Below are 22,991 nucleotides of genomic sequence, written 5' to 3'. Positions count from 1 at the left end.
CTTACCTCTTCCTGGCCCGATTCTTCCCTCACCTCCATTTCTCTAGCCCCCAGATCAGCTCTGTGGCTCCTGGCCCCCCCACTATTGCGGTGGGCACCCCCACTCCTTGCGGTGCTGCACAGTGACCTCTTCCAGGCCTTGCTGGGTGAGTAACCCCAATTTTCTAGGGGTTAGTTGTGGAAAAGGCTGGTTGGGACCCTGGAGCCTGCTGGAGGGGCTCTGGCCTTCTAGACAGCGGTGGTGACAGGAGAGGCAGAGGCCAGGTGGGGGATGTAACTCAGCTCTGTTCCTGTGACAGACATCCTGGACTATTATGAGGCCTCCATCTCAGAGAGTCAGGTAAGGGGGCAGCAGCAGGGGGCAGTGGCCTGTCTTGCAGAGGGAGCTGGCAGGATTAGAGGGGTCAGGAAAGGATTAATATTTAACTGAAGATGGGGTGGGGGTGGGGGTCCCAATAAGGGAACCCTGAGTCAGGGGCTTAGGGGCTTGGGGACTCCTGAGAATGTGCTCTTGCCTGTCCTTCTCCCTTTCCTCTGCCTGCCCCAATTTCAGACAGGAGAGTCCAGGACATAATTACTTTTCAGGCTTCCTTCTGGGAACCCCAAGTTAGAAGCAGTTCCCCAGGGATTCCCTCCTGCCAGCCCCTCCCTCACACCCTACCCCCCACCGTGGCCTCCCTCCATGATTTATTCCATCATGGGTGCTCCCAGCCCCAACCATGGGTGCTTCCTCCCCTAAGAAATGAAATCCGCCTTCATTGTCTTTGCTGCCGCGCTGGTGGCCCCAAGTCTCCATGTTTGCCTCAGGGCCTCTCCGCTTCTGCTTCCATCTCCCTTCCCATTATCCGGGTTCCTGCCGGCATTGAAGGAGTTAACTCTACCAAGGCACCCCCCCACAATCTCGCTCCTCGCTCCCTCCCTCCCTCCCCCTGCTTCCTCTCTCCTCCTCTCTCCCCTTCCCTCCTCGGCTCCACGGCTCCCTCAGCCGCTGCCGCCTCCAACCCCCCCACCCCACTCCCCCGCCACGGCCCTTAGCCCCTGGCCTTTAGGCAAGACCCCCCCACCCCCAGGGCTCCCCCAAATCCAGTTCCCCTCCCCCATCCCATCTCATGCCCCAGCTCCCGAACCCCGGGGCTGCCAGCCCCCGGTGCCCCTGCCCCTCCTGAAAATCGGGGTGTGCTCCCCAAGCCCCCTCCCCTTCATTGGGGTCCCCCTTTTAGGGCCCCCTTTCCCTCCCTCCCACGCTCCCCTCCTCTTCCCTTTTCCAACCCTCTCCTTCCCCTCTCACCCCTCCCCCCATCCTGGCCCCCCCTGCAAAAGTGGGGTGCGGAGGGGGGAGGGGTGAGAACCTGAGGAGGGGAGGAACGAAACTCCGATGAAGTCAGAGCCCCTTACCCGCCGCCGCGGCCAGGCCCCCCAACATGGACTGTCTCTGTATAGTGACAACCAAGGTAAGCGTGATGGAGGGGGGCCATCAACGCGGGTGGGGTGGGTATGAGTTCGTGGGGGGGCAGGCAGGCCTAATCTGGGACTGGGGGCTCTGGAGTGCGAGCATCAGAAATAAATGTATTTAGGGGTCATCATTTAGTTTTGGGGTGCACATCTCAGAAAAGGCTGGGTTTGGCCACAGGTGCCCCCTGGAGTGATCCCTTTGAACCTGTAGAGGAATTGAAATTTGGGGGTGTTCTATGGTTTGGGGGCTCTTGTGGGTTTGGGGGTTCACCAGCTATGTTTGAGGGAGACTTATTGAAGGAGAAGCCTGGCTCACATGGTAGTCCTGCTTGTTATGTTGGAAGGTGGGCTAAGTGGAGGTGGTTGTCTTCTTCCCTCCTGGGGTCCAAACTGGTTTCCAGGTTCCTTGTCCAATTTGAGGGGTTCTTGTGTGTGGGGGTAGAAGGTTATTGATTGTGAGTGCCTGACTGGTTTGGGGGTGTCAGCTGGCAGGGAAGGGGTGGGCCTTCAGGCTATAGAACAAGCATCTTGTGGTAAATATATTTTTTGGGGGGTACATCCTCAATTTGAGGGAACTGCTAATCTGGGGGTTCAATCATATGGTATGGGAATAGTTGAGAGTTGTCAGAGGGCTGGTGCCCAACACCTGAGGGTGGACTAGGTGAGGCTAGGATTTGGGGTACCCCCATGGGAGGTGGCAGGTTGCAGCAGCTGAGGTTGCCAGCTCCTGAGGAGGCGAGAGATTTCGAGAGAAGGGATTTGAGGAGGGAGACCAGGTAGACAGTGTGAAATTTGGGGGTGGCCCAGGCAGGTACCCAATCTCCCCATCTCCTCCCACACTGCATCCACCCCTGAAAGGGGAGAAGAGCAGATGGAGGAGGAGGCTTCTGCTACTCCTGAAGCTTGGGACCCAGGTGGGGTGGGGGGAGGACACCTGGATGTAAGGGTCCCTAAGATTTATGACCTAGGTTTCCGGGGTGAAAAGGAGGAGGAGGAAGGCAGGGCTGGCAGCAGCCAGAATCTGTTGTCCCTGTGATTGGAGCCTGGGACAGGCAGGAAATCTTGGATGGGAACTCAAGCCAGCTTCTGGTGGGATGCAGAATACCTGGGTCTTTGCTGGGAGACTCTGGGACTGGAGAGCTGGATGCCTGGAGTGTGGAGGGAAGCTTGGGCGGATGGCAGGCAGCTGGGGGCTGGGGGGTGGGACAGGAAGTGGGGGCCGGGGGGGGCGGGGTCCGGGTGAGTCACAGGCTGGGGAGGGGGTTATATTTAGTGGGAACTGCAGCTTCTCAGGGGAGGAAGCTGAGGACACACATGTTCCCTGCCACAAACTCACACATGTGTGTACACATGCGTTGTGCACGTGTGAGCATGGATGGAACAGATTGAGGGGGTTGAGGCCCTTTGGTCCTGGAACCCCTAACCCCTCCCAGGGTTACTTCCTTGTCCTTTATTCTGTGGCCTACCTGCCTGGGCCACCCCCAAATATCAGGCTGCTTCCCTCCTCCTCTGGGTAGTTTTAGTGGATCGTTGTTCCTCAGTTGCTCTGGCCCAGCCTCCTTTGATGTCTGTCTGATCCTCTGCTCCTCCTGTTTCCTGCCCTTGGCCTTAGGCTCTCTGGCTCTGGTTCCCTGTGTACAGGAAACCCATTGGAATCTGTGGGCTCTGCTTCCAACACTTAAACTCACAAACGAGTGAGGGTGAGGGGCTTGCCTGCTCTGGCAGCTATCCTCAGGGGGGCTTATTCATCCCCCTACAGATTCCTACTTCCCTGATGGAGCGCGAGGTTGGGTATCCCCAGGAGAAGGCTTATGCAGAGAGGGTCCTGCATTTGGGGTCTTACAGAGACGTGAAGACCCGGTCTTGCCACATTCCTTGGCCGGAAAACTTGTCTGCCTCGCCATAGCGAGGACTCCAACTCCCATAAGGCACTGAGACAGAAGCTCCCTCAATATTAGAAGATTGCTGCTCGCGGAGCTTTTGGGAGTTGTGGTTCAGCCTCTATCCAGGGCAGCAGAGGGTAGCCCAGAGGGAGCCAGCAGGGGGCACACAGCTCCTGCCCCCCCCTTAAAATGCTGGGTGGGGTAAGGAGCGCTCAGGCTGCTTGCGGTCGTTGAGCTCCCAGCATTGTCTGAGAGACCTCCATCTTTCCTTGCCTATATTTAGGCTCCTGCCGCAGTAATTTAGGGAACCTATATTGGATGCCTACTATGTGCCAGGCCCATGTTTTGTGCAAACTCTGCCTGTACAGCTTTCACTGGGTCTAACTCCTTGCCTCTATTTCTACCGGCATTTCGATCTCGGCATCTCTTTCTCCCACTCCGCCCCCGTCCCTGCCCCCTTCTCCCCGCGCTGCTGCCGCCGTTGCCATGGTAACCGGCGACGACTGAAGTTGCGTGGCTGGCTTGAGGGCTGGACGAGGCTGGCGGAGGGTGGGGCAGAACAAATGGGGGAGGGGGAAAAGTGGGGAAAAGACCAGGGGTATTTGGCCAGAGCCCCGGATGCGAAGAGGTTAAACCCTCGGGGTGGTCCTTATTGGGCAAAGCGAAGAAGCCGGGGGCGGGGCAGTTTGGCAAACGGCCTCATTCATTGGCCGACAGAGGCGTGGCGGAGGGACCGTGTGGGCGAGGCCCCAGAGCGGATGGGCGGGAAGTGGACGGAGGCGTGGTCTCCTGTAGGCAAGTGGGAGGGGTCCGGCGTACGCTGTCGAGGGAGGCGGGGAAACAGTCCTTGGAAAGGGGCGGTGCCTGGGGGCTGGGTTACCTGACCGAAATGGGGCGGGAATGACCAGGGGAGGGGCGTGGAGTGGATCCCATGTGTCACCCAGGGAGACAGGGTGTGAAGGCCTGTGTCTAAGTCACTGTGGGGGCGTAGGGGTCTTTGGAAAGGAGAATCCGGGATCTGGGAGATCTGACGTCTCAATTTTCCTAAGATGGAGGCCTGTTCAGATTTCATCAGAGCACCCCTCCCACCTCAGCTCTGTGTTCCAGGGAGACGGTTGCTAAGCGACAACGAAGTCCTCGATTGCTGAGTTGCCAGGCAACGGGGAAACGGAAAATGGAGGGAAAAAGGAAATGAGGAGTGGGGGAGGGTCCTAATGGGCCATAGCGCCCGCTGGTGGAGAACCAGGGCATTTTTCTCTTCTGGAAGAATTTCGAGTCCGGCCCCTTCGGTTCTGGGTTCTGACTGCCCTGGAGAAGCCAATCCCGATATGAAACTAGGGCATTGGGGGTCATCTTGGGGGCACATCGAACAGATGCTAATCATCGCATGGATGAGATTCTGGGGAAGTCGTCCTCTCTGCTATGTGTGGGCATTTTAGACAGCCAATTTGAGGAGACCACTCCCAGGGTTTTAAGAGCTGGAAATGTGGCGTTCAATGGGAGAATATTTGGAAGAGAGGCTTTCAAGTTCAGTTGTTTAGGAGAACATGGAAGCCCCTGAAGAGACCCGAGTTGGGGTGTTGTGGAAGATTTGAAGGTCGCTGTGATTTGTAGTCCAGGTCTTACTTGGGTATTTTTTGAGGCTGGATTGGGGAAGATATGTTTGGGAGCATCTGCAAATCAGGAATTCAAAGTCATGGAAGCAGTGATGAGAATGAGGGAAGGCAGGCAGGAAAGGGAGTGATCTGAACTTGGAAGGTAAAGAGAAGGAACAAAGAAATATCCTTTAATTTAAGGGTTTGGGAATAAATTGAAGAGATTGCAATTTAATTTGCAGGGTCAGCTTTAAAGTAGATTAAGGATTCCCTGAAATGAGAGTGTGATGGTGTTGGGGACTGGTATATAAGAAAATCATTAAATTCAGAAATTTGGACTGTCCTCAGACAAATTTGAGGACTCCTTTGGATGTCAACATTAGAGCAAGGGAAATACTTGTTCTAATTTCAAGGTCTCTGTTAGTGAATTGGGGGATAGATGTTATTTAGAAAGGGATGATTTAAGGGATCTATAAATTTGAGGACATAAGGCTCTGGGCCCCTTAACATCTTGAAGCATTGTTCTGTCCGGTGGGGCTGGATTGCAGGGAGACAGATGTTTTTGAATTTGAGGCCATGCTGGCCCCTTTAACAATCTTTGGGAAGTTTGGGGGGAGGGGCTGGTGGGAGAAGCAGTTTAGATTCCTTGGGGGTTCTTAGGAAGTGAGAGAAAAGTCCTGCTTCCTTCACTGTCTTCTGGGAGTCCAGCAGTGAGGAGAGGGCCAGTGAGGTTTTTGAATGGTTCTTAAGGGCCTGGTGATTTGGGGGATGGAAGATTACATGGAATAAGGGGTCCTTAAGAAAGAGAGCAATGAATTGGTAAATTTTATGAAAGTCTCCATTGGTAGAGGGATTGGAATAGGCGTATACTGTGGGATGCGAAGTCCACTGAGAAACAGCTGGAACAGGGAAGTTGGTGGCTAGGAGGGTCTCCCCTCACCCCTCTCTTTCTCTCTCTCATCGTGACGCTCTCCCGCACTGCGCAGGCGCCGCTCCCCCCCCCCTCCGGCCGCAGCCTCCTCTCGCCGCGGCCGCCGCAGCCCCCGCCCCTCTGCCCCTCCCCCTCCCCTACCCCGGGACCCTTGATATCCCACCCACCCCCCCTCCCCATAGTCCCCTTCCCCTTCTCCATGTCGGCTCGGAACAGATTCGCCTCCATGTGTCTCTGCGTGGTACGTGCCGCGGTATGGGCTCCGGCCCCCCTCCCCTCTTCCCGGACCCCCCCCAAATCTCGAGGGGTCTTGTAAGCTTCAAGTGCTGTCGCTCTTCCCTCTGCTTGGCGCGGGGTCTCTGGGTTGCAACTTCTCGCGAACAGGCACAGGGGGTTGCCCCTCTTATCATTATCCACTTTCCCTCACAGCCATCTGTGTTGGGGGTGCAAGCCTGGGTTGCAGGTCATCCTGTGCAACTGGGACAACCATGATAAGGGGACCAAGGGGAAAGGAAGAGCAGCGACCCCGTCTGTATCTTCCCTGGCCTTGTGCTTGTCATGCCCTATTATATTGGGGGTGTCCACTTGATCCCAATAGCCTCAGAGCTGTGGAGGGTCAGAGTTCTGAATTCCAAGGGGCTAAAAGGGGAATCCTCCTTTCCTGCCTTAGTTGCCCTATAATCCAGGTTTGAGGAGTACTAAATTGAACCCCACCTCTCCCAGTTGCAGTTTCAGAATTTACTCTCCCCATCCCTAGAAGCGTTTTCTTTCTTTCTCTCTCTTTCCTTCCCCCTTTCCCCCTTATTATATGTACATAGACAATTTTCAGGGACTGAATTTAGGCCCTAACCTACTCCAGTTGCATTCTGGGAACTTTGGTGCACTTTCCTGGTTCCCCATTTCCCTCATGTTGTCTCCCAATCCAGAGGAGTCTTTTCCTTAGTCCTAGACACCCCACCATGCACATGGGGCCTGGAGTGGTGTGTGGGGTCTTACAAGGATAAAAATTTACTTTCATTGGCTCTCTAGAATGAAGGATGAAATGCCTCTCTTCATACTTCTGTTTTCTTTAGGTGTGCCTTCACAGTTTTCTTCATCAGATTCAGGAATTTTCTCTTTGAGTGAGGCGAAGATGGAGAGTGTTAGGGCTCAAACCCTTTTCCAGAGTCCAAAACTGAGAGCTGTGTGGTTGGCCCTGGCTCCTTAATCAAGCAGGGAATTAGGGGTTATTGCGAAGTTGGAGAGGAGAGCTGCTTCCCCACCTCTTTCTCACCCCTGAACCCCACCCCCCTCCAGGTCTGGCTTACTGTCATTCAGCTCTGGCACTGTCCAGGCTGAAGACCCACAGTCTTGTTAAGTTCATAGAACTCTATGATCCAAGACAGCTCTGCCTTTGAGAAAGGCGTTTGGCTTCCGCCTTCTGATTTCTCTGCTTTTTGTGCCCATGGTACTGAAACTTGAATTTAGGAAACTCTCTCCAGATCCATGGCCCAGAGAATAGATTTATCTTGGTAAGCTGCTATTTTCCTTCTTTAAGACTCCTCAGATGTATCAGGTGATTCATGATTCTAGTTGTCTCTGTATCCTGGGTTTGGGAGTGTTTGTGTTAACAGGAATATTTCCCCTCGCCCCTTCTCTTGCAGCACCCCTAGTCTAGGGCCAAAGTTGAGTCACATCCTCAGCCTTAGTCCATCATCCTTGGAACTTTTCGAACTATATTCTAACATCAGGCATTGACCTTGATAAGCTTCCTCTGGTTTGGTATCGTAACTGGTGCCCTCCAAATGTGGGGGTATGCTCAGCTTCTCAGACACTCCTGGAAAGGAAATTCTGCCTTCTCTTTTCACCTGTGTACTGGGGTGTGTGTTCTGTCTTCTCCAGTCCCCGAGGGAGCCCTATGGTCCTCTGCTCCCCTGGTGCTGAGCTTGGAGTTTGGGAGGTTCTGCTTCCATGTGGGTAGGCTCTGGAGGAGAGGAGCCGCGAGGGCAGGGGTGGGTGTGGAAGGCCCCGTACTCCACCGCTGTCTCCATCTGCGCTTTTCCTCTCTCTCTAGTCCCCAGTTAATCTCATTTGCTGGTATCCTTGAGATGGCCTGAGGTTAGCTGGGCAGGGGGTCAGGGGTCATGGTTGAGTCCTTCACACCATAAGGCCAGAGGCAGAGCTAGGAATTCACTCTGAGACTCAGCCGTCTACCCACTTCCTGGGACCCGTTCCTGCCAGGTTCCTGAGCCCTCTGCTTCTGTTCCTCCCCCTTCTTTCCCCACCCCCTTCCAGTATCTGGATTAGTTAGCTGGGCTGTGCGCCGTGGTGGGGTGGGGCTAGACTCCTGGGCCCCTTTGCTGACTACTCAGGAGGCTGTGAGGCCGGGTAGAGCCAGGAGGCTTAGCCTTGTCCTGCCTGGGCGGCTGAGGTTGAAGGACAAAGCTGTGCTTCCTGCCTCGGGCTTGCCAGGTGCTGGAGAATCCATTGCTCTGGGCTAGAAGCTGCAATGGGGAAACTGAGGCAGTGAAGATGGGGGTGGGGTATAATACAGAGTGGAAGCAGCAACTGAGGTAGTGGAGGAGGGGGACCACAAAACAGATGTTGGGATTAAGATAATGAGGGAAGCAAACATGTTGGGGATGGGATTTAGAGAATGGGGGTGCAAGTGACAGGGGGGCTGGAGCTCTGAGAGGATGCCAGAACCTGAAAATGAAGACTTGGGAAAGGGGTGAAGAAACAGGCGCCCAAGGAGGGGGTATGTGGACGTGGAAGGCTGGGGTCCTAGGATGTGAGGAGTGGGAGTTGGAGGATGGGGTGGGGCTGGGACCTGGGGAGAGGGGAGAGGTGCTGAGGCCTGGCTGAGAGGGGGCTGCCGGGAACCAATGGGCAGGAGGAAAGGGAGGGGGAGGAGCTGGCCAGGCCCGGGGCCTTCTGCACTGCACTGGCAGGGACGCGGAGGCGGCCTGGGCGGGCAGCCTGGAGCCCAGGGCGCTAGCCGGCCCCAGCGACGCCTCTGTCCCTGTCCCCAGAAATACCGCTACCAAGATGAAGACACGCCCCCTCTGGAGCACAGCCCGGCCCACCTCCCCAACCAGGTAAACGCCCCCGAGCTGGTGCACGTGGCGGAGAGGAACTTGTCCCACCTCGAGGCCGTCCATGGGGTCGTGGGCCACGCCCACCTCTCCCCCCTCAAGGTAGGAGACCCTAGCGGCCCCCTCCCCAGTGCGGCCCTCAGAGAGCCTCGGAGCTGCAGCAACCCCCAAGGGGCCGGTAGGGCGAGTGCCGTAGGGCGGGGAGGGGTCTGAGGCCTGGGGCCTGACAGAGGGGACATTTGGGGGGCTGGAAACATTTTGGTCCCACAGAAGGGAAGCAGAGTCCAGGCAAATGGGTGGGAGTTCTGGGCCCAAAGCCAGTGTGTGTGTGTGTGTGTGTGTGTGTGTGTAGATTGAGATGTCCCAGGATGCTCCCTGTGCCCCTGCCCTCTTCATTCCTTCACAGCCCCCACCTCCGTTTCTGGTTTTCTGGGTCCTGAGCTCCATTCAGAGCTCCTGCTGCCCTCATTTGCTCTTGTCCTTGTCCCCGCCCCCTCCACCCCCCTGGTCCTGGCTCTCCCTGTCCAGAGTCTCCAGCCCTTCCATCTGCCTGGCCTGAGACTGCTTCGTAGGGCTTTTCAGCCTCCGTCCCCAGGCCCTCCTGTACCCCTCCCACCCCGCGCTCCCTCCCGCTGGCTGGCTGGCTGGTTCTTGATGCCGTCTCTCTCTTCCCCCCACGCACTCTCATTCTCCCTCTCTCTGATCCCCAGCTCAGGCCTCTGCGGCCTGATCGGTCCTCTCCCTCCCCGACAGCCAGCTTCCTGTCTCCCATTTAGCCCCTTCCTCTCTATCTCTATCTTCTCTCCTCTCCTCCTCCCCTATACCCATGCCTCCCCTCTCCCAGCCTCTTGGGCTTTCACCTCCACACATATCTTCTTTCTCTGACCACCTATCATCCCCCCATTATCTTTTGCTACCACCTGTTTCCCCTTCTCCCCCTTTCTCTGTGCTCACAGTATGTTTTCCCTTCTCCAGCTCTAGGGAGTCCTTGCTTTTGAGACCTTCCATTCTCCAGTCCAATTTCTATCTTCTTCCCTCTCAGTCTCCTCCCTTTTGGGGGCACAGGATGGGGAGGAATGGAGAGTACTAGGGAAGCTGTGTGATGGAGAGGAACACGGTGGGGCTGGGGTGGGGACTCCAGGATGCTGTGTGATGTCCTAGGAAGGGGGAGGTTGCTGACAGTTCACCAGGAAGATGGGGAGGTTTCTGAGCCTGAGGATGTGGAGGCAAGAAGAGGGCAGCAGGAGTCCCCGTGGTGAGAAGGAGGGGACAGGAGAGGAGCTGGAGGAGCGTAGAAAGACCATTCTGTGGCATGTAGAGAAATGGGGAGACAACAGAAGGGTAAGAGGCCCTGGGGCAGGGACAGACAGGGATCAATCAGACAAGCTGGATTGAGCTGACCGAGAGGAAGGGAGAGAGGCCCTGCAGGTGGTGCAGTCTCCTTGTGAGAACCCGTTGAGGGCCACTGAGTCCCTGGGGAAGGGGCTAGGGTGTTGGTTGGTACAGTGCTAGGAACTGTGGGAATCAGAGGGAAGTGGAAGAGTGTGGAGGCCTGAAGTATGGGGGAAGCCCCAGGACAAGGCCTGAACCAGAGGGGTGGAAGGGGGGGATAGGAGAAGCCCCAGTTTTCAGAGGAGATGGAGAGTGGGTTTAGAAGTGAAGAATTATGGCTTGGGAATAGACTCTTGATTTGGAGATCGGGTAAAGGAGGATGGCGATGATTTTTCTGGCTTAGGGATGGGGGATAGAGAATGGAGGCTGGATTGGAAGATGGAAATGGAGAAGGGCAGGGATGTAGAAGGAGACTAGAGATAGGGGTAGAGATTGGGATGGGATACAGGAGGTGGTTGTGGATGAAGGCGGCAGCCTGGGGAAGGATGGGGATTGAGGAGGGTTTATGGGGTGGAGGATGGACATGTGCATGCGATTTTGGCAGTGAGTGGATATTGGTTGGATAGCAGCGTTTGCTGAGATTTGAAGGGTCAGAGAATGGTGTTAATAGGTTTACCGGTATGAGCTTGAAAATGCCCCGTGGTTTGTAGGATTGAGAAATAGGAAAGAGAAGGGACCCGTTTGGAGGGTGAGAGCGGAAGGAGACTGAGGAATCTGTGATGAATGTCTTGCCCCTGGTAGGCTCCAAATAAATATTTGTTGAAGAAGGAAAAAGGTTGAGGACCCGGGAAGGAGGCTCTTGGCGGCCTCCCCCCATTGCCATGGAGACGTGGCTTCGGTTACCCTGGCAACTGGGGAAGTCCCTAGGATGGACCTAAAGCTGGTCTTGCCCGGGAGTCTACAGACCCTGCTGTGTCGAGGCGACTGACGTCAGACCCGGGCACGCCCCACTTTAACCCTTTCCTGAATGAATTGGGGGAGGGAGTGGAGGAGGTGGCTAGGACCGGAAGTCTCTCACCACGCCCCTTTTCCTGACGTCCTTTACACTGTGTGGGGTGAGGGGCGTGCGGCCCGAGGAGGAAGGAAGGCTATTCAGTATGCGCTGCGCCCACAAACCTCTTCAGTTTTGGCTTCTTAGGACCAGGCTTACGGGGGCGGGGCCCAGGGAGGGCGAGGCAGCCCGGCAGGTCCCTTCTGCGTTCGCGTGGCCGGTCGACCCTTGGCCACGCCCCCACCCCCGCCTGTTGCCTGACGACAGGGCCTCCAGGAGGTGGGTCTCCCCAGGCTGTGGTTGGTCTTAGATACCGTTGCTAGGCAACGTGGTCCCTAGAGGAGGGGGTGGATTGAATAGCGGGTGGGTGAGAGGAAGGGAGGGACTGGCAGCCAGGGAACCCCGGATTCTTGGGGCCCTGGGTTTAGGGCACATATGTGTGAAAAAGAGGGGCACATCTGGGGGAGGGTTAGGAAGATATCTGTGTGTGTGTGGGGGGGCGATAGGGACAGGTTTGGAGATAGGAAGGAGGAGCAGGGCCCTGTGGCCATGGGCCCTGGGGAATGTGTGTAGCACATAAAACTTATAACACCCTGTAGTGTTACATCCGGTGAGAAGCTCCCTTTCCCCTCCCCCAAGTCTGCCCCCCCTCACCCCCCCATTTACCATCTGCTGCTCCCCTCTCCGTCTGGTTGTCTCTCCCTTCCCGCTTCTCATACACCTCCTTCCACATGCGGGCCTGGGCAGTGATAGATCCATGCACATGTCTGTGTATGCACGTGTGTGTGTGTAACATGGGGCAAGGCTGGGGCCTTGAGGAGCTCTTAGGGGGTGGTGCAGGGAACTTGGCCAAGAGGCTGAAAGGGGAGCCAGGCTGGGAGGACCCTTAGTTACAGGTTTCCTCTTGAGCCCAGGCTCAGGCAGCTTTTCATCTCCCCCCCCCCACAGGCCAATTCTCCTCCTGTGATCGTCAACACAGATACCTTAGAAGCCCCAGGATATGTGAGTTGTTTAGATTTTGGGGCTGGGACCATTGAAGAAGGGAAGAGGGAGAGAGGGAGGGCCTGGATCTCACAAAAGGGTGAGGGCAGGTTCTTAGGTAGGAGTGTCTGTCTCACTGTTTTTGTGTTTCTGGCCCGTGCTGGAGTTGCAGGTGAACGGGACCGAGGGGGAGATGGAATACGAGGAGATCACACTGGAAAGGGTGAGCAGGCATCCTATGCTTCTTTCCATGCCATGTATATATTCTAGGTGGCCAGCCCATTAACCCTGGTCCTTCCTGTTCTGGCCTCAGCTCCAAGGGGAGCTGAACTTCACCCCTTCTTTCTCCCCAGGGTAACTCAGGTCTGGGCTTCAGCATAGCAGGTGGCACTGACAACCCACACATAGGTGACGACCCGTCCATTTTCATCACCAAGATCATTCCTGGCGGGGCTGCAGCCCAGGATGGCCGTCTCAGGTGGGGAGAGGAGACAGAGGTTAGGATGCTGGTTCCCTTGAAAGGGAGGGCCAGGGCAGCAGGAAGCTCCTGGCTCAGGCCCACCTTGCTGCCCCCAGGGTCAACGACAGCATCCTGTTTGTCAATGAGGTGGATGTGCGGGAGGTGACCCACTCAGCAGCGGTGGAGGCCCTCAAAGAGGCAGGCTCCATTGTCCGCCTCTATGTCATGCGCCGGAAGCCCCCTGCTGAGAAGGTCATGGAGATCAAGCTCATCAAGGGGCCTAAAGGTAGTAACCCCTTGATCCCCATCCCTGTCCCAATGTCTGCTACCCCAGCATCTGCTTCCAAGGTATCTGGCACCCACCTTTGTCCTCCCCTCCATCCAGGTCTTGGCTTCAGCATCGCAGGGGGTGTAGGAAACCAGCATATCCCTGGAGATAATAGCATCTACGTCACGAAGATCATTGAAGGGGGTGCTGCCCACAAGGACGGGAGGTTGCAGATTGGGGACAAGATCTTGGCGGTGAGAACCCCCGTCACTCTTCTAGCCCATCCCTGGGTCTCACCTACTGGCCTTGAACAGGCTCAGGCTGCCTTATCAGCTCAGCCCCAGTGTATCTGCCTTGGGGCCGTATCTGGCTCTGTCTGAGCTCTGCTTCTCTTGACCGCAGGTCAACAGCGTGGGGCTGGAGGACGTCATGCACGAGGATGCCGTGGCAGCCCTGAAGAACACGTATGATGTTGTCTACCTAAAGGTGGCCAAGCCCAGCAATGCCTATCTGAGTGACAGCTATGCTCCCCCTGACATCACAACCTGTGAGAGCCCTCCATACGCCAGAACTCCCCATGACCCATCCCAGTCATCCCCATGACTTCCAGTCCCGTGACATAGCCCCTGTGGCCATTCTCTTTGGATATTTACCACGAGGTATTCACAATCTCTGATATTTCCTGTGGTTGGAGAAATGGAAAATCAGTCACCATAGAAGAACTAGTCTCTCTCCCAGAAGGCATGAGACCCAGATGGTTTTATGGCAAGTTTTTATCAAATCCTTGAGGAATAGTTGATTCTTCTGCTCTTTCAGAATACAGGAAAAGATAATAAGTTTCACATTTCATTTTTATAAGGCCAGTCTACATTTGACAAAGACAGTGAAAAAGAAGCATAGGTGTATTTTGCTTATGAATAGAGATGCAAACATTTAATATAGCATAGTAGCAAACCAAGTAGCTCAGTATTAGAAAACCTGTTAATATGATTCATTATATTAAAAAATTAAAGAAGAAAAACTAAGATGTTTTTAAATAGACGTGGGAAAGGCAGTTGATGAAATTCAACATCTGTTTTTAGACAGACACTTGGTAAATTAAGAAGAGAATAATTCTTTTTCTTGACATGATGATGGGTAGTTAACAGAAACTACAGCAAACATATTTCATAATGATAAAATCCTAGCTGTGTGTCCATTAAGTCAGGGGCTAGGCGAGGATGCCTCGTTAACTGATGTTGTAATTCATTGCTTTAGAACAGGGTTTCTCAGCCTTGGTGCTGTTGACATTTTGAACCGATAATTCTTTGTTGTGGGGGCCATGCTGTTTGTTGTAAGATGTCTAAACAGTGTTCCTGGCCTCAACCCTTCAGAATCCAGTGGTATCTCTCCCCTTCACAAGGTTGAAACCGTCAAAAGTGTCTTGAGATATTACCAAATGTCCCCTTGGGGGGCCTGGTTAAGAACTGCTTTAGAGATTTCAGGTGGTACAGTAAGACAAGGAGAATAAATACATTTTGAGGGAGAAATAAAATTATTCTTCTTTGTAAATCATATTATTGTCCATCTAAATTAAAATCCCAAGCAAATTAACTGTAAAACCTGGGAATAATAGGAAAGGTAAGAACGTGTCCATATGTAAGATAAATAACAGGAATTAGTAACTTCCCAGCAATAAAAAAAATGTAATGGGGGGTGGTGCAATGGTGGCTCAGTGGCAGAATTCTCGTCTGCCATGCTGGAGACCCGGGTTCAAATCCTGGAGCCTGCCTATGCCAAAAAAAAAGTAATGGGAAAAAGAGCCTTTTTAATCATAAAAACAAATTTTATAACATTCTTAAAAATAGAAACGAGCAGAAATGTAAAAGATTTTTATGAAGAGAGCTCTGAAACTTTACTGAAGGGCTTGAAAAAAAGACGAATAGATAGGGAGTCACGCCAGGTTTCAAGATGGAAAAACTTAATATCCTAAAGCTCTCAACCCTCTCCAAATTAATATATACATTTTATGCAATCCTAATCAGAATTGTAATGTTTGATTTTCCCCTGGGAATTTGGCAGATTAATTCTCAAGTTCAATGGGAAAAATGCATTTGGGAAAATAACTAAGAAGTTTTTGGAAAAGAATAATGAGGTATAACTGCCTCCACTGAATAATAAGTCATAATAATGGTAAAACCATATTAAAATCAAATGGTAATATTTCTAAATGTTACAACCTACCGAAAGGAACCTTGGCCCCTTGGGAGAAGGGCTGATTCCAGATCCTGGGCAAAAAATGTGCAAGATGATGTTAAGAATTACAATTTTCCCTGATAGAATGTGGGGAATTTGATTAGACATGTGACCTAGTTCATTTCCAGAAATGAATGGCCAAGAGAGGGGGATAAAAAAAGAGGGAGAGGGTGGGAGCAAAGGTAGTTTAGTGGTAGAATTCTCACCTACCATGTGGGAGACCCAGATTTGATTCCCGGTCCATGAACTTCCCAAACAAACAAACAACAAACAAAAACAACAAATTGCCCTGTAATAGTACAATAACGGGTAACTCATATGGAAAAGTAATGAAATGTGACTGCCATACAGCATACTAAAAAAAAAGAGAGGAAAAAAAAGGAGAGGAATTTTACAGATTGAGAAATTTGAGCGATGCGCTAAAGAAGACCCCAAAAGCATGGTATTGATACCCCATCCTTGCCATACCTAGCCTCTGTTGTCACCTGTGAATTCCTGACCCCTGACTCCTTTGCCACCTCATCCTAGAATCTCTGGCAGAATAACTCTCCCATAACCTGCATCTGGCTCCCTGGGAGAGGGTGGGGTGGTGGGTGCCGTCTCCCTCCCTGCCTGCCCCTCTCATCTTTCTCCCACGTCTTCCCTCAGCTTATTCCCAGCACCTGGACAATGAGATCAGCCACAGCAGCTACCTGGGCACGGACTACCCGACAGCCATGACCCCCACTTCCCCTCGCCGCTACTCCCCAGTGGCCAAGGACCTGCTGGGAGAGGAGGACATTCCCCGAGAACCGAGGCGAATTGTGATCCACCGGGGCTCCACCGGCCTGGGCTTCAACATCGTGGGTGGCGAGGACGGCGAAGGCATCTTCATCTCCTTCATCCTGGCCGGGGGCCCTGCTGACCTCAGCGGGGAGCTGCGGAAGGGGGACCAGATCCTCTCGGTGAGGGCAGGTCTGCCCCTGGCCCGCACCACCCACCTGCCTCCCTGTGGGGAAGGGCCCAGAGCTCCCAGGGTGGGGTCCGGGGTGCGCCAAAGCCTGGGTCCTCGGGCCGGACTTCTCTCCACTCTACTTGGACCCGAGGAGGAGGGCTGCCTCTAGGCTCCTGCCTCTCAGACCCTCTTCCTCCCTCCAGGTCAACGGGGTTGACCTCCGCAACGCCAGCCATGAGCAGGCTGCCATCGCCCTGAAGAACGCGGGTCAGACGGTCACCATCATCGCTCAGTACAAGCCGGAAGGTACCGGGCCCTGGGCCTCCGCGCCTGCAGGCCTCCTCGGCTGCTGGCTCCTGCGGGCTGGGGAGTGGGGGCGGCAGTCAATCGGGGGCGGAACTCAGGAGCCTCTCGTCCTTCCTCAGAGTACAGCCGATTCGAGGCCAAGATCCACGACCTTCGGGAACAGCTCATGAACAGCAGTCTGGGCTCAGGGACCGCCTCCCTGCGGAGCAACCCCAAAAGGGGTTTCTACATCAGGTCCGAGTCCCCCGGGCTAGGCTCCTCAAGCCCCTGCAGATGCCTCTCTATGGGGTGCCCGCCCCCTGCCTCGGCAGGCTCTGTCCCTCCACCCGGGCCTGACGCTGGGCTGCTGGACACGGGCCTGGTCACACAAGGTCTACACACTTGGAAATAGTCAGTATTGACTGGCCAGTGGCCAGTGTCCCAACTATCCCAAATGCCTTCTAGCCCCTGGTGGCCCTGGCACTTGCCCAAGGACCTCCCCAGAGTGTCCCACGTTTTGGCAACTTCAAAGGTTAATACTTGGCATAGCGGGAGGCCCCCAGGACCGTGGTGCCAGTTGTCAACTATTTTGAATATGGCCTCTGCCCTCCATCCCCGGGGCCTCCCAGGGAGCTCGACCACGGCTGTGTCGTGTCTGTTTCCCATCTCTCCTTAGGTTCCTTTGTGGGGCTTCTCCTCCCCACAGGTGCCGCTTTCTTTCCTTCCCAGGTGCAGGCAATCTGTCTCATGTTCCCTTTCTCTCCCTCTGTGACCCTCTCCATTCACACGGCCTCCTCCACTGCCGCTGGCTCTGCAGGTGTCTCTCAGACACCTCTTCCCGCAGGCCCAGACCTGCAGTCCTGGCCATCTACTTTCCAGACAACTCCACTGGGATGTCCCGTTGGCGTCTCACACTCAACCTGTCTCATACTGAGCTTGTCTTGCTCCTGTGAACTCGTGTTCCTTGTCTTGCCCCATCGGTGTTTTCTCTCTCACTGAATGGCACCGCCGTCCACCCAGCCACCTGCTCCAATTCCGGTCCTTGCTTGACTCTCTCCTCCCCCTGGGGTCTTTTGGTTCAGTTGGTCCCTGGGGTCATTCAGTTCTGTCTGAACTCCAGAAGCATCTGGAGTCTCATCCCTTCTTTCTCGTCCTTTGGCTGTGCTCTGCATCTTTGCTGCCTCAGGGGTTGTTCCTTCTCTTGTCCCGACCCCAAGGGTTGTGATTTATTACCAGGCATCTGATACTGATGAGGGTAACTAAAGTTTGCAAACGAGTATCTTTTTTGGTTTTTATTTTATTAATTTGAGCAGATTCAAGGTTACCCCGTGACTTTGTGACATGTATAGGTATTGCAAACTGCTTTCCTAGCCCTCACAGATCCACAGCCTGTCTAATTTCCTGACACACTGTGGACCGAGCAACAGTTAGTAGTGGTGGCAATTACAAGTTAGAGGTGACGTATTGTTTCCCACACATGTTTTTGGGGTTCCTCAGGATCTGTGGCGTGCATGGGAGGGCCATGATAGGCCCTTGCTCTGCTGCAGACCTTTTGCCCGGAACTCTGGACTGGGCTCTCAGAGTGTCCGGTGTCCTCCCTGGCCAGCCTCCCAGGTCCCCTCTTCCTTGGAGCCCTTGGCCACACCCTGACAGATAGCCACTTGCCTTCTAGGGCCCTGTTTGATTATGATAAGACCAAGGATTGTGGCTTTCTGAGCCAGGCCCTGAGCTTCCGCTTTGGAGATGTGCTGCATGTAATCGACGCCAGTGACGAGGAGTGGTGGCAGGCCCGGCGGGTCCACTCGGACAGTGAGACCGACGACATTGGCTTCATCCCCAGCAAACGGCGGTGAGACTCCCAGTGTCTGTGCCCCTCAGCCTTCCTGCCATAGCATAGGTCCTGCTGTCCCCAGGTCTCCAGAGTGGACAGCCCAAAGGGGATGGGTCTGCCCTCTGATCTCCTGGGATGCATAACTCCCATGAGCCTTTGGGGCAGAGAACTCCTCATTTAGGAGCCCAGGGGCTAAGGGGCTGTTGGGAGATGGGGTTGTCAGCTGGTCCAAAGGGTGGGGGCCGAGGGTTCCTTGTTGGGTGTTTCCCTTCTCCCCCATCCCTCCATGTATCCCACAGGGTCGAGCGACGAGAGTGGTCAAGGTTAAAGGCCAAGGTAGGTGGAAGAGGGGGTGAGTGTGCATGGAAGAGTTGGGGGTTCATAGGGCTGAACTTTCTAACCAACCTTATGGCCTGGTTTTTCTTCTCAGGATTGGGGCTCCAGTTCTGGATCACAGGGTAGGTAGGGTCAGTTTGGGGAGACCTGGAGTGAGAAGAGCCTTAAGCTTCTCTCAACATCCTCAGGAAGGGGGGGCAGCGGCTCAGGATCCCCTGTCTCAGGACTGCTCACCCCAACTCCCACCAGGTCGAGAAGACTCTGTCCTGAGCTACGAGACAGTGACACAGATGGAAGGTGAGCCCTGGCCTCCGCCTCGGGCCCAGTCCCTCTGGCCCCCCGACGCTGCCCCTGCCTGAGCTGGGCTCTCTCTCCCCAGTGCACTATGCTCGCCCCATCATTATCCTCGGGCCCACCAAGGACCGTGCCAATGACGACCTTCTCTCCGAGTTCCCCGACAAATTTGGATCCTGTGTTCCCCGTGAGTGCTGGACCTTGGATGGAGGAGGGTGGTCAGGGGGGCCGAGGAGCCCCTTCCAGCGGGGCGAAGGCAGAGCCACCTGCAGGCATTGCGGAGGGGGAAGACAAAGGTTTTGTCAGAAGGGGGCTTCCCAGCCACCCTCATGTCCCACCCTAACCATTCCTAGGCCAGGGACCCTCCCTGAGAGTGCTGGGAGAGGTGGTTCTGTCACTCCTGACCTTCATCTCTCCAGTAGCCCTCCTTCCACCCAAGCACCGGCGGGCGGCATGGGGTTTCACATGCTCAGGGGATGGTGGTCAGATCTCGGGGGTGGGCTGACTTCCTGGCAGATACGACACGGCCCAAGCGGGAGTATGAGATAGATGGCCGGGATTACCACTTTGTGTCATCTCGGGAGAAAATGGAGAAGGACATTCAGGCGCACAAGTTCATTGAGGCCGGCCAGTACAACAGCCACCTGTATGGGACCAGCGTCCAGTCTGTGCGAGAGGTGGCTGAGCAGGTAGGACCCTGTGGGCACCCGGTCCTCCTCCTCTCTCCCTCTCCCCGCCCCGTTCCCTTCCCCCAGCTCTCTCTAACTCTTTCGTTCTCTCTGTCTCTTTCCCTGCTGGGTCTCCGACCTACTCCTCCATCTCCTTCTCCTTTTGGGCAACTCTGCCTGGCCGCCTGCTCCCTTGCAACCCCCTCCCACCTCCTTTGCTTCCTGACCCCAAACTCCCTGCCACCATCTGTCTCCTTTCTTTTCTCCTCTTCCCTCCATTGCACCCCATTTTCCATCTCTTCCTGTGGCTTCGTCTTTGCCACCATCCCTCCCTGTTTCCTGACTTTCCCCACTGGCCTCTCCCCTCTCCCCTTACCTTTTCCTGGGGTCCCCTCTCCCACTCCCCTGCTACCTCTTTCTTCCTGCCACTCCCCACCCTGCCCTCCCTCCCTCCACGGCTCCTCCTTTCTCCATCTGCCTCTCCTTCCTCCCATCTGTCTCTCTCTGTTCCTTCCATCTGTCTGTCCTCTGTCCGTCCTCCCTCTATCCTACTTCTTTTCTTCTTTTCCCTTGCTATTTTTCCCCACCTGTCCCATTCCTGCCTTCTGTAACCCACCCTGCTCACCGCTACCCCCTCTTGCCCCTGCTCTGCCCCCCTCCTTGGGACCCCTCCTTGCCTCTCCCTCACCCCTTCCTCCACTCCACGTCCAATGCCCTCCCTCTGTGCTTGACCTCTTCCCTTATTCTCTGTCTTACCCTTTCCTTTTTCTCTCTGTCTCTCACTCTGTCTGTCCATACCCCACTTCCTGTCCGTGCTTCTGTTGATATCCATGTCACTTCCCTTTTGGCCAACCGCCCATTCCCCACCTTTCCATACACCGTGTTCTGTCCTGGCCCCTCTGTCTGTCCTTCTGCTACCTGCTGGCCCCCTCCCCCCGCTGCCCCCAGGGGAAGCACTGCATCCTTGACGTCTCCGCCAATGCCGTGCGGCGGCTGCAGGCGGCCCACCTGCACCCTATCGCCATCTTCATCCGCCCCCGCTCCCTGGAGAATGTGCTGTGAGTACGGTCCCGGGCTCCTCCCCTCCCCACGCCTGCAGCCCAGCCTCACAAGGCCTCTGCGTTGAACTCTCCCCTCAGAACCCCTGACCGTGGCTCCCGGGGCCCTTGGTGAGGATTGGCATCATGGAAGCCAGAGGATGCAGGGACTCCCAGGCCTTTTCCCTTCTCCCCTGTCTTGGGGAGAGCAGCCCGTGGGGCACACCCAGGAGCCAGGGCTGCTGAGGCTTCTGGGAAAGTCTCAGTCCCTGCTGTGGGACCCAAGGCAGTGAGGATGAGGCTCTGCAGAGGCCCCTGTGAGAGGCTGCACCCTGCTGGGGTGGGTCAGCTATGGCCTTAGAGGATATGGGGAATTCTGGTTTTTGGCACATGCACCATATAAGCAAATATCGATGACAATATCATATCTCTGGAGGGAGGTACTAAAAGGCAGGATGGGACTCGCCCTGAGGTTTGTACCTCCCTTCCCATTCGCAGAGAGATTAACAAGCGGATCACAGAGGAGCAAGCCCGCAAAGCCTTCGACAGAGCCACCAAGCTGGAGCAGGAGTTCACAGAGTGCTTCTCAGGTGAGGCTGCCGCCAGCACACGTGGCACCCTTGGCCACAGCGGGACCGGGGGGCCCACAAGAGGGTGGTAGAAAAGTGCCCTCCTTGGGTGGGAGCAGCTCCTGGGTGCCTGGCATGGAGGATTAGAAAAGGGGACTGGGCCGCTCCCCGCACCTGGGCCTCACTGTCCCCCTCACACCCCAGCCATCGTGGAGGGCGACAGCTTTGACGAGATCTACCACAAGGTGAAGCGCGTCATCGAGGACCTCTCAGGCCCCTACATCTGGGTCCCAGCCCGAGAGAGGCTCTGACTCCTGCCCCCCGCTTGGCCTGGACTCGCCCTGCCTCCATTGCCTGGGCCCCGGTCTGGACTGAACTGCCCAAGCCCTTTGCACCCCCAGCCTCCCTCCCACCCCTTCTTATTTATTTCCTTTCTAACTGGATCCAGCCCACTGGAGGGGGCACACTCCTCTGCATGTATCCCTGTACCCCAGAACTGGGCTCCTGAACCCCAGGAACCTGGGGTCTGGGGGGGAGCCAGGCTCCTGGTCCCAAGCCTTGCTCCTCAGGATCCCCCCCCCCGCCCGCCCCCAACGCACACACAAACCCACCGGGGGCCACCTGCCCTCCCCTCCTCTCCCACACACATTCCAGAAGTCAGGGGCCCCCTCAAGGAGCATTCTGCTGCAGGGGTGCAGGCCTCTGTCCTCTCCTGTGGCAGGGTCTGGGCTCACCCCTGTCCCCATCATGACTCCCTATGTCCCTTGATTTCTCATTTATTTTTTCCCTTTTTTTTTTCTTCTCAAAGGTGGTTTTTGGGGGGATTAGTGGGGGGATGCCACTGTGGGCCCCCTGCCTTCCACATGCCCCCCATCTTTTTTCTTTGCCGGTTTGCATGAGTGGAAGGTCTAACTGTGGCTTTTTTTTTTTCTGGGATTTTTTTTTTTTTTTTTTTTTTTTTGGGAAAGGGGAGGGATGGGTCTAGGGTGTGGGGAAGTGGGAGGGAGGGGGGGAGGGCAGGGGTCAGGGGTCCGGGAGCCAGGGGAAGACTGGAAATGCTGCCGCCTTCTGCAATTTATTTATTTTTTTCTTTTGAGAGAGCGAAAGGAAGAGATAGATACTTGAAACTCTGTGTGTGGCCTGGTTATTTGGGGCTTGGGAGTGGAGGGAGAAACGGTGGGGATATATGAGGGATATATCTAACTGGTAAAGTTAGATCTTACTTGATCCTAACCCAGAGGAATAGAGATGCCTGAAAGGACTTTAAGGAGGGAACCTGCAAATCAAGGTCCAGAGTCACAGCAGAGTATGCCAGGAAAGGGTTGGAGTCTCTGAGACCCAGAGAGAGGAAGCAACTTGTATGGGATCCTGCAAACTTAGCCTAGCTCTGGTCATTCCCTTGGGCTGTCTCTGTCCTGTCAGGGTAGCACGATGGTCTCTGAAGAAAAATGTACAGGAAACTTTATTCATTCATGTTCATAGAGTTGTGAACAGAGCTTGGCTGGAGATGACCTTTGCAGAGGTTTGTTGGCTATGTACATATTTATCTGTTGGCTTTCTTTCTTTTTTTTTTTTTTTTGGACTTTTTAAAACTTTTTTTATTAATTAAAAAAAATTATCAAACAAAACATTAAGATATCATTCCATTCTACATATACAATCAGTAATTCTTAATATCATCACATAGTTGCATATTCATCATTTCTTAGAACATTTGCACTGTTGGCTTTCTTTATCCCCCATCTCTGCAGAAAAACCTTGAGGCAGGTTTGCAAC

The 22,991-nt window shown here is 54.8% G+C and overlaps 1 protein-coding gene across 13 annotated transcripts; it reads left to right on the top strand.

Annotated features, from left to right (window-relative positions):
* The first annotated feature begins 74 nt into the window (after window positions 1-74).
* DLG4 (discs large MAGUK scaffold protein 4) lies at window positions 75-22,143 on the top strand. Of its 13 annotated transcripts, none has more exons than XM_077165727.1 (21): window positions 75-145; window positions 299-339; window positions 8,872-8,937; window positions 12,266-12,319; window positions 12,471-12,521; window positions 12,652-12,776; window positions 12,875-13,044; window positions 13,144-13,280; window positions 13,429-13,573; window positions 15,910-16,205; window positions 16,399-16,501; window positions 16,621-16,735; window positions 18,153-18,329; window positions 18,611-18,647; window positions 18,742-18,769; window positions 18,897-18,944; window positions 19,027-19,128; window positions 19,458-19,630; window positions 20,558-20,667; window positions 21,145-21,236; window positions 21,420-22,143. In XM_077165727.1, the coding sequence occupies exons 5-21, from the start codon at window positions 12,492-12,494 to the stop codon at window positions 21,524-21,526; spliced, it is 1,995 nt and encodes a 664-aa protein (XP_077021842.1). In that variant the 5' UTR covers window positions 75-145; window positions 299-339; window positions 8,872-8,937; window positions 12,266-12,319; window positions 12,471-12,491; the 3' UTR covers window positions 21,527-22,143. The 13 variants fall into 13 exon arrangements, 12 of the variants coding, with proteins under 12 accessions (XP_077021842.1, XP_077021841.1, XP_077021834.1 ...); XM_077165726.1 differs by having other exon boundaries at window positions 76-145; window positions 12,266-12,320; window positions 12,463-12,521; XM_077165719.1 differs by lacking the exons at window positions 75-145; window positions 299-339 and adding an exon at window positions 1,086-1,450.
* Window positions 22,144-22,991: the final 848 nt, after the last annotated feature.

This window comes from Tamandua tetradactyla, chromosome 6 (genome assembly GCF_023851605.1).
Source record: "Tamandua tetradactyla isolate mTamTet1 chromosome 6, mTamTet1.pri, whole genome shotgun sequence".
NCBI classification, from domain to species: domain Eukaryota; kingdom Metazoa; phylum Chordata; class Mammalia; order Pilosa; family Myrmecophagidae; genus Tamandua; species Tamandua tetradactyla.
The sequence above is the reverse complement of the archived record's forward strand: the minus strand, read 5'-3'. Positions and strand labels throughout refer to the sequence as shown.